The following is a 10,515-nucleotide window of genomic DNA, read 5'->3' on the forward strand; positions in this document are numbered from 1 at the left end:
TTGGAAGACTCATTAAAATTCCTTAGAACGGTCCAATATGCAGGGAAAAAAAAAAAAAGAACCTTGCGGCAAAAAACACAACGCTGCAGTTGTGAATAAACTCGATTTAAAGACGGAGAAGATGTCAAGGTCACTGTCTCATCTGAATGTCTACTCTCACAATGTAAATGTAAACATTGATACACAATGATACTAGATATGAAAGATACAATTCATTCTTTGTGTTTTTTTCACCATTGAGCGCCAGGAAGTGTCGGGAAACATAGAAAACCGCTCGGATATGAAAGTTTTTTTTTTTTTCTTTGGTCCTTCCTTTCATGCAAGACCAGCGCGTATTGGTCTGAAAACTGAACTTTGATTGCGATGACTCGTATATTAGTGAGGTGCCGACAGGCGTGAATGGATATTTCAAGACTCCGACGCGGCAGCGGGACGGAAGGCGACAGAGACGAGCCTGGTTTGCGCTCCATTTGTTCTGAGGTTAGCGCTTCTCATGTACCGCTGGCTTCCTGAATGATTGTTTGTGTGTGTCGACGCCTGGCCAGCCCGGCGAAATGATATCCCATCGTCTGCTCCAGGTCTCTCTGCTTTCTTACATGATTTTTTTTTTTTTTTTTTTTTTTTTTTTTTACGGCTGTAGTATTTCTTTTCGGATGGTCTGCGACGTGAAGGGAGCCGTAGTTTGAATTCTCTGGAATCGCCGGTTATTGCTTCATCACTCAAAGTTGACGTAGATTAAAATCACTCTTGTTTCTATTTGACTTTCTTATTTGACTTTTCTTTTTTCTTCCGAGAACAGAGGTGAGCCCGGGGTCTTAAAACCACCAGGCTTATCCTGTGGGGTATAGTGGCATTTTGGGATAGCAAAATAAAATAAAAAAATATAAACATATACACATATAAAATAAACAAATAAATATATATGTATACATATATATACATTCATATAAGCTAAGGAATTTTTTGGGCATCAAGGTTAAATTTGCAAATGAGTAGAGCAGGGGTGGGCAATTATTTTGGCTGCCGGGCCACATTTTTTATTTAAGTTTTATGCGCGGGCCAACAAGGTATCATGTAAATTAAACCAAATGAGAATTACACTTTAAATATTTACATTTTTGGGCAGTTTGTTTCAACTTTAAAATCATTAATGATCATATAAATGTCCCGACGTTATTTTGTATGGAATCAAACATACCAAATTTAACAAAAAAAAAAAAGGAGTTTCCGAATTCAATATGGAAAAATACTTAAAATTAAAATACTGAAAATACTTGAAAATACTTATTAAAAATTTCAAAAAAAAAAAAAAAAAAAAAAAAACTGTTTGGCGGGCTGTTTTAAAAAAGCAAAATGGGCCGGATGTGGCCTGCGGGCCTAAAATCCTGTCCGTCCTTTTTGTTGATTTTGTACATAACTCTTCCCCGTCAGCCACGTTTGTCATTGTCTGAGACGAAACACGGAATTTGGAAGTGAACCGTACAGCGCCCTCTAGTGGACGCATTGCTCAACAACCGTGCCGACGGCCTGTTCGCATCCCAAAACGTGAGCGCGGACGAGCCCGAACGGCGCCGCCTGGACGGGGCGAGTGTGCGAAGCGCCCTCCGAGCCGCCCGTGCACGTCAGCCTAGGTGCGAACGTTATGAATGGATCAAACTGGAAAAAGAAGAAGGGGGTGCGACATCCGGTGCACGGGGGGGCAAGAAGCTGATTGATAGGCGGGTGGGAGAAGATAAGAGAGCAGCCGGGACGGATGGATACAGCCGGAAGACGGGGAAGAGGAGAGGATGATGTAGATGGGCCATAATCCCCAGAGGCTGACAGCACACTGGGTTTTCTTTGATTGAAGTGTGTGTGTGTGTGTGTGCAAACGGCGATAGGGATCTGCCTATCAAAGTGATGTGGAGGAGAGATTGAGTTATGGGATGGAGGGAAAGGAATATCGGGAAGAAACGGCAAGAGAGGGAGAGAAAGATGGTGAGCCCGGGAAAGCCATTAAACATAAAATCAATCGACGGGAAAGAGGGACGAAGAGAAGAAGGGTGAAAAGCCGGAGAAGGGTGAGATCTGAAGGAAAGACCCGGTGAGACGGAAGGGGATAAAGAAGAAATCCTCAGATGACTGCGATATTGATGGCCGCGCAGTCGGGAAGGGGGGATGAACGGACGGGGAGAGAGGATAAGGAGGCCGAGAACGAGTGATCAAAGAGCCCCTCCTTCATTCCTTGAGCGAAGAGAGTGACACGGTAGCGGTTTGGGAGGGGGATAATGAGGGACGGAGGGCCCCGAGCGAGCGGAGGAATGAATTAAAACGGAAGGGCGGCGGGAAAAGCGTGGGAGGAGGGGAAAGGATCGGAGGAGAGCCGAGGATATTTGCCGTTTTTTTACCGGGAAAGTTATCTTTCCAGGGGTGACGTACGGAGGAGAGGCCGGTAGGTATGAAAAGAGGGGCGGTGCTACAACAACAGGGGCAGAGGAAAAAGGGCAGCGGTGGCTCAGTGATGTGATAAGAAATGAAAGCAACATGGCCAACACCGCTCTTTTTTCTCTTTTTCATTCCCCCTCTCTCTCCTCGGCACACAAACAAGCTCACGCACTCAAACCAACACGTATAGTTCCCTCCGCTGCACACACTTTCCCCCCTGCTGGGAGGGTCAGCGCACTGGGGCGTGAGTACCAGCTTACTCTTCCCAGGTTGCTGTCTGCAAAATAAAAAAATAAATAAAAAAAAGGAAAAAAAAAAAAAAAAAGAGACCGGTGCAAGGCGGAAGAGTGCAGTCGTATAGAAAAAAAAAAAAAAAAAAAAAACATCACTTGCTGAGAGATTTACAGACGTTGGCTCCGGAGATCAAACTGGAGTAGAAAGAAATCTGACAAAGGAGCGCTCCTTCATTCCCCTTCACATGCCCTGGCAGTATTTCACCCGCACCATATCAGAAACAAACAACGTGCCGGGGATGAATGGTGTCACACGGTGAGATAAACGGAGCGTCATTTAAGAAAAAAAAAACCATCCTGGCTTGACCTCTGAGTAATCCGCCCCGTCATTGTCCTTTTCACACGACTAGCGCTTGTCGGGCGCCACGTCAGCGTTCCTCACGCCTTCCAGGTGGTTCCCGTCTGTCCCCTTCGTTATTTTCACTTACATATTTTCACGCTAAGTATAGCTTGACCCGTGTAGGAACTTGCCGTATTTTTTGGACTATAAGTTGCAGTTTTTTTCATACATTTGCCGAGGGTGCGACTTATACTCTACGTGTGAAAAAATTGAGCTCTCTTGCTCTGATGTGTGTGTGTCTATGTCAGCGTGTGTGTCTTAAATATATCAGCGATCATCACACACACACACCAACCAATCAAAATTCAGCAGGGGCGTGTCACGGCAGAAGTGCGTTGTGAAAAAAGATGCTACCAGCGACTTCCGTACCTATGAAAATTGATCATTTTAACATTCGCGCTAACTTATAAAAACAACTGAGAAGGGCTGAACAAAAATGGCACCGAAAAGAAAATCATATTCTGCAGGTTACAAGCCGGAATTAGTGAAATATGGCGCTCGAGCAGCAGAGAGAAAGTTTGAAGTTAGTGAGAAACTTGTGTCGGTCGACCCTTAGCAGCTATGACAGCTTCAACTCTCCCGGGAAGGCCGTCCACAAGGTTCAGGAGTGTGTTTGTGGGAATTTCTTGCCATTCTTCAAGAAATGCTTTCACCCAGATGTTAAAAGAGAAGACCCGGCTCTCAGTCTCCGCTCTAATTCATCTATCGGGTTGAGGTGCAGGCCAGTCAAGGTCATCCACATTATGTCCTTATGGAGCTTTTCCTTGTGCACTGTTGTGTTGGAAAAGTGGCTTCGTCAACTTTATCAATCGTCCGAAACGTCTTGGTACGCTGAAGCTTTCGGAGTTCCTTTTCACCGGAACTAAGAGGCCGAGCCGGGCTCCTGAAAAACAACCCCGCAACATAATCCCCCCGCCGCCACAATTCACTCTTGGCACAATGCAGTCGGACAAGTAGCGTTCTCCTGGCAACCGCCGAGGCCAAACTCGTCCATCAGATTGCCGGATGAAAAAGCGCGATTCGTCACTCCAGAGAACGTGTCTCCTCCGCTCTGGAGTCCGGCGGCGGCGTGCTTTACACCACCGCATCCCACACTTTTCATCGCACTCGCGGCTGCTCGGCCGCGGAAACCCTTTCTGTGAAGCTCTCTGCGCCGTTCTGGAGCTAATCTGAAGGCCACGTCGAGTTTGGAGGTCTGCAGAAAGTTAGCAACCTCTTCGCATCACGCGCCTCGTCGTCCGCCGACGCTACGTGACTGAGTCGCCATCGTTCCCAAACTCTTCCACGTTCTTATAATACGCCTGACAGTGGACTGAGGAGTATTTCGGAGCGAGGAAATTTCACGCCTGGATTTGTTGCACGGGTGGCATCCCAACAAAGTTCAACGCCAGAATTAACTGAGCTCCTGAGAGCGACCCGTCCTTTCGCAAATGTTTATAAAAACAGCGGCCATGCCTGGGTGCTTGATTTTACACACCTGTGGCTATGGAAGTGATCGTAACACCCGATTCCGATTATTTGGATGGGTGAGTGAATTCTTTTGGCAATAACGTGTCTGTTCAGTGTGAAAGTGGTGCGAAAAAAGTCTGTCCTATACATTTTGTATTTATTTTGCTTTTTTCACAGATTTAGTAGAAACAGAATGGCGTCAGATACGTTCCATAAAGAATTCAGTGTCGTGTTTAGTCTGTATTTGCATAAGTATCCCGAGGAATCATTAGATCCAATCGTAACGTTAGCTTCTAACTTTCAGGACACGTCCACTTTGAGGTCCGGCGAGTTTTATGGCCACCAAAACTGAAGAGCGAGTTACAGACTATTAAACACAATGTCACGGCGTGGATTCCCAGAATACGGACGGTTTCACAGATGAATAAATACATGGGCGGATAATAATTGGAATAAGAAACATCATGTTTCGTGAAGGAGAGGGTGATGGTTTACGGCGGCAGTGGCGGGCAGTTCGATTTCCGGCTCCTCCGAAGTAACTTTCGGCAAGACGCTTGAATCTCAAGCCGCCCCCGATGGAGCTGGTTAGCGCCTCGACTTTCTAGCGTAAAACGCTCGGGAACCGCAAGGCGTCAAAGCGTCATATAAAAGTTTAGCCAATCACAGAAAGTAGATTCTCTGCACAGGTTCTTTCCAGTTTTCCAGAATCCTCAAATTTCACCATGATGACCCTAAATCGTGTTTCATTAATTTCATTAACCTTAGAACTCTAACATTGGGTATATTTTACCCAATACAATATCCTGGATAAAATACAGTTTTCATCAATTTAAAGATGGCCCGACGGGAGGAGGGAAACAAACATACAATTAATAACATCAGTGAGCGACCTGAAGCTACCTGGGGACCCATAAAAATCAACGAAATTTTGTGTGAGTGAAAATCACCCGATGTTAGTGTTCTAGGGTTGATAAAAACATACTTACTTTTTTTTTTTTGTGTGAAAAAATGTAGTCTAATCTCTTTGCTGGTAGAATCGCTGCTTCAATGTGTGAAGGAGCTGAGGAGGTTGTTATATATTCGACACCGTCGCGCAAGATGTCCCGGCATCAGCTGCAAGCAGGATCGGCAGGTGCGACGCGGTTACGCCGACTACCTCCGTGTCGTGACAGATGCGCACGGATTCTAACAGAAGGCAATTGGACTTGGCCGTAGTTCTCTGCATGTCGCGCCCTACTCCCATGAACGCGCAACCAATGCCATTTTTTATTAGAGCAGCTGCTCCGCTCCTCTCAGCGCCTTCGCTCGACGACACCGAACGAAATTAGCCGGGATCCTAATTGCATCAATTGTCAACTAAAGTTATCCCGTTCCCATTCAGACGTGTATGGCTTTCGGGTTTTCTCAGGGCACGTCAGAATTTCAGCCCTGCTTTTTCTGGAATAAATAATAACGTGTGTATGTGCGTGTGTGTGTGTGTGTGTTTTAAGGCTATCTTTTTGATTATACAATTTAATTTCCTCTTCTTTAATAAAAAGCACCCGTCGCTGCACCTTGAGCCCTTTCTATCTGTCTGTCAACTGTCACTGGCACATCAATAAGCTGGAGGGGTTTTAAGAGACGTGTGTGTGCGTGTGTGTGTGTGTGTGTGTGTGTGTGTGTGGTTGTGCATGCAGGTGCAGGTGCATCACCGCCGGTGCTTGCAGATGTCCTGTCGTCACGATAAACCTGTGACAGCTGTCAACCTACAGACACACACACACACACACCCATCTCAAACACCAAGGGGTGTCAAACACACACACACACGATCAATGCCAAAGGTCACTTTTAGGACCATTATGGTAAAATATTTATTTCCTTGATGTTTGATTTTTAATCATAAATACCACTTCCCCATCCAAAGGCTGGCCCAAATTACCAGTGAGCTCAAAAATGGATGGAATTTTGTATTGAAGGCCACAACTGCAGTCATGCCTTGATACTAGAGTGTCCTATTTACCCGCATCCCATAATACACACGCCTGGCATATGTAATTTGCTGTTTGTACGAATGCAGGAGAAAGCTGATGACGCTTAGATGTTTAACACTCTGCAGTCAAGAGAAAAAGAGTTAATGGGGTGCCTCCATCATGCAAGAGGAAGTTGACAAGAAGTAAAAAATGCTAAATGCTATTATGTTGTCATGATTGAGAGGTTGTTTTTAAACAGAGCTGCGGCAGCAGGGTCACGCGGATCAGGTTCAACGTCAGATTTGAGCTACAAAAAGTGGTCAAGCGGTGGTCAAATCCATGCTGATGTTAGCGTAGCGTTGTTCTGGGGTCACGGCCGAACGGCCGCGGAGAATAGCTTAGATAGAGGAAGACCATTTTTGCTGTGGCGACCTCTGAAGGGAACAACCAAAATGAAAAGAAGAAGGGGTCTTAGCAGCACTTGGGTGAGCAACTGACCCAAACCGTCAACGTCAACGTGCTCTGGAGTGAATGCCTGGTCTGTCCGTCTGTCTGTCTGCCACATGACACAAGACGTCAGCGATAAACAATACATGTCTCTTGTTTATTTCCTGTATGTGTGCATTGGCAGTTTGGCATAACGCATGTCTTGTCGTTCGTCTTTTTTTATTATTTGGTTTCTCAGCTTGTAGCGGCAACACCGGGCAAAAGCGGCAACGCTAAAAGCAGAGGAAGAATGAAAAGCATGCACTGTTTAGACTGTCGGTCGATCCTAAAGGCAATGTTTGTTTCCAAATTCCTTTCAAATCCCTTATTTTGTTCCTTGGTTTCGCACCAGTCGTGTTCGTCTCCACTCCCACCCCATTATCCGTCCTCCCGTAAGGTTCCCCGTAATTCCTGTCTCCGCTCTGTGTTCTCTGTCCTTTCCAGTCTTTTCAATATGGTTTCCATTGATTTCTATTGGTTGTCGCTGTCTGTCGCTTGATGTGAGTCGCGGACCACAGTTACTCTCTTTCCCCGTCCCGCGGGTGGAGTCTGGCTTGGTCCCCCTTTTTACTCTGTCATCCGCGCACGCATCGACCCGGGCAGCGCCGCCCGGACGAGCCTGGCGGATGCGCATGTATAACCGACAGTGCCGGTTCGCGCTCTTATAAGGAATGTGTTTCTCAGCTTTTCAGCGAATGCAGTTTAAGGCAAACGCGCGTCCTTTTCCGATGATCGGCGGTTATCCGCCGCGTGGGAAGCGCGAGTAAAGCATTGTCTTAAATCGCACTTGCTGCCGCGCTGGGGACTGCATGTCTGCGGTAAGAGTGTCCTCTTGTATGTACGACTATAAATTGTACAGGTATCATTCATATCGTGTTTAAAGTTGAACCGATTTGGACGTTGTATCTTCTGTCGCTGGGGTCGAGGGCCGTCGGCCAATGAGATCGCCGTTCCCTTTATGTATGAAGGGAACGGGTCGGTCCTCTTTAACACGCCGCGCACCCGACACCCAAGTGACACTGCAAGGTCCAATGCAGTATTTTATTTTTTTTTGTATTTATTTTATTTTTTTTAGTCTGTGAGTGTATCTGTATAAATTATAAGTGTATAATTTATGCTGCGTGCACAGCGCACTCCATGTGTCTTTATCTGTTATACAGTAATCAGTATTTTCTAAATTTTGAAAAAAAAAAAAAAAAAAGAGAGAGAAAAAAAAAAAAAAATCGATCAGACGTGATCGACAATCAGAGGACAAAAAAAAATAACAAATTCCACCATCGCATCTGGGATTTCAATTGATCGGCTGATAGACCGGCACCTTCACCGACTAATTGGGGAAAAAAAAAAAAAAAAAACAGTTTCCTCGGTGGTGATTGGAGGAGATGAGAGCGGAGCTCTGTGATTGGAGAGAAGCCCAAACTGGAGTTGTTATTGGAGGAGAGGACAGCAGCTGTGAGTGTGACAGGAACTGCAGTCTAACCCCAAAAGTCCGCAACCCCCCCTCCCCCCCCCGCCCCATGGCGAATACACCTGGCTTAAACCAAAATTTGAATTAGAGATGTTTTCCTGTACTGTTTGAGCATCGCCACGGCGCAGTTGTGTGAAAGAGAGTCATCCATCGCTAACATTTAAATAACATTTATACCCAATGGCTACAAATCCTGTATTTATACTAAAAATAATATTAACCAATCACCTCATTCATGGAGAGAGAGGGGTGTTGGGTTCACCGACCCGCATTATCTCAAAGTGGTCGTGATGGGAAACGGACCTGAATTGGCAAATCAATGCATTCATCGATTGACCCGCTCCATCTATAACAACTTTGGAAAACGATCAATCGATCCAAAAGTCCGCCCCTCAGTCCCTCCTCCTCTCCCTAACCCAGGTTTTCTATTTGTCACTCTGATTTGATTGACAGCTGAGGACACATGTGGGGGCACTGTGAGGGGCGGCAGTGGGGTGGTGACCAGTCCCGGTTACCCCGGCAACTATGGTAACCAGGCCGACTGTACTTGGATCCTATTGGCCGAACCCGGAGACACCATCTCTGTCATCTTTACAGACTTCCACACAGAGGAGAAGTACGACTACCTGGAAGTCGAGGGATCTGAACCACCGACCATCTGGTAAGTGGATTGCGTTTATTCGCTTTTGCGCTTTCTCCGCCGAGAACTTTAGGTTTGGATCACGCTTCCGTTTCAAGTCGCCGAATCACTGTGTCACGTTTGCTTTCAATCCCGATGGATTTCGAGATGAATCCCTTTAAATGTCCCTTAGCGAATAGCAGTTAGCGGTGAAATGATGAGCTCAGCAGGAGACGTTCTTCGGTCCGACCCCATGCAGAGCGCATCGACCGAAAACCGAACGCTCCGACGGACAGGCTGCCGTGTAACGGAGATAACGCCGGACATCGAGGTCACGACCCCTCCTTACAACCCCCGTCTATCGGTAATGGACTCGCCGAGCATCTGTTGGCTCATAAGACCAACACGCGGCGCCTCCCGTCCATCACAGAGGCTCCATTGTGTTACGGACGACTTTCTCATCGTCCGCCCGAATACTAGCGTATTTGACAAAGAAAGAAATACATACAAAATTGTTCTTGAAGAGTCGGTAAAATTCTACAGGATTCTTCTTCCCTCATCATATCTTTAACTGTCACTCAAGGACGGTTAGCGGCACAAACGTGTGTGTGTGTGTGTGTGCGTGTGACACCTGGATTTATTTTAATCCCCTGCAATCTATACATCTGATTTAAACCTGAAAGATGTATTTGTTGTGTAACCTTGGCTGTCAGCGTCATTGTGGCAGAAAAAGAAAAGGCGATTCAAGATAAATTGAGGAAATGAGTGGGCGTGATTTTTTTTTATGTTTTTTTTTTTTATGTCGGATACCATAATTTTATCCCAGGATAAAGTGAGGCAGAAAAGATAAAAAAAATATCTATTTTTTTTTAGTTTTATAGTTTTCAGCAATAAAGCGAGAAAATGTTATCCTAGAGGATTTTCACGCAAACGTGCGCGTGTATGCGAAAGCATGTGCTCACACTCCCTGTGTGCGGACATGATATTTTATAAGTGGATTAATTGATCAGTGCCGCATAGCCTTTTAGCAGCTTTGCGCTTTTCTATTATTTTTTTTCATGTGTTTTCAGATGCTTTGCTCATAACAATATTTTACTGCCCCGACTGCTTATCGATCGTTGGTAAATTAGGGTATTGATCAGCCGTTGCTGTTACTGCAACCAATTTGAATCTAATCACGGACAGTGATATCAGTGTGTGTTTGTGTGTGTGTGTGACTGTAATTGATTTTGGTAATAATGGCCTGGCAACACCTTTTAGCAACATATTAGTGTTTTGATCCAGGTGCACACTATGGCTTGTATGGGATCCAGTGTGTGTGTGTGTGTGTGTGTGTGTGTGTGACTAAACCTGATGAGAACAGTACAAGGGGTCAGTTGACCTCTAACGTGGCTCTTTTTTTGTTTTTTTCGTTCGCTCGGGAGTTGTGAGTAACATGGGTGACCGTTAAAGCGATGTTCCTGCTGTTTTGCTGTTATTTACCG

The 10,515-nt window shown here is 45.6% G+C and overlaps 1 protein-coding gene across 1 annotated transcript in view; it reads left to right on the forward strand.

Moving 5' to 3' along the window:
* Positions 1-9,077, forward strand: part of csmd1a (CUB and Sushi multiple domains 1a) — a 199,065-nt gene extending 189,988 nt beyond the window's left edge. The window contains exon 5 of the mRNA XM_086178221.1: positions 8,866-9,077. Within this exon, the coding sequence (XP_086034347.1) occupies positions 8,866-9,077 (212 nt within the window). The remainder of the gene's footprint in view (positions 1-8,865) is intronic.
* Positions 9,078-10,515: the final 1,438 nt, after the last annotated feature.

This window comes from Fistularia commersonii, chromosome 30 (assembly GCF_037954325.1).
Source record: "Fistularia commersonii isolate RoL2024-O1a breed Wild chromosome 30, RoL_Fcom_v1.0, whole genome shotgun sequence".
NCBI classification, from domain to species: Eukaryota; Metazoa; Chordata; class Actinopteri; order Syngnathiformes; family Fistulariidae; genus Fistularia; species Fistularia commersonii.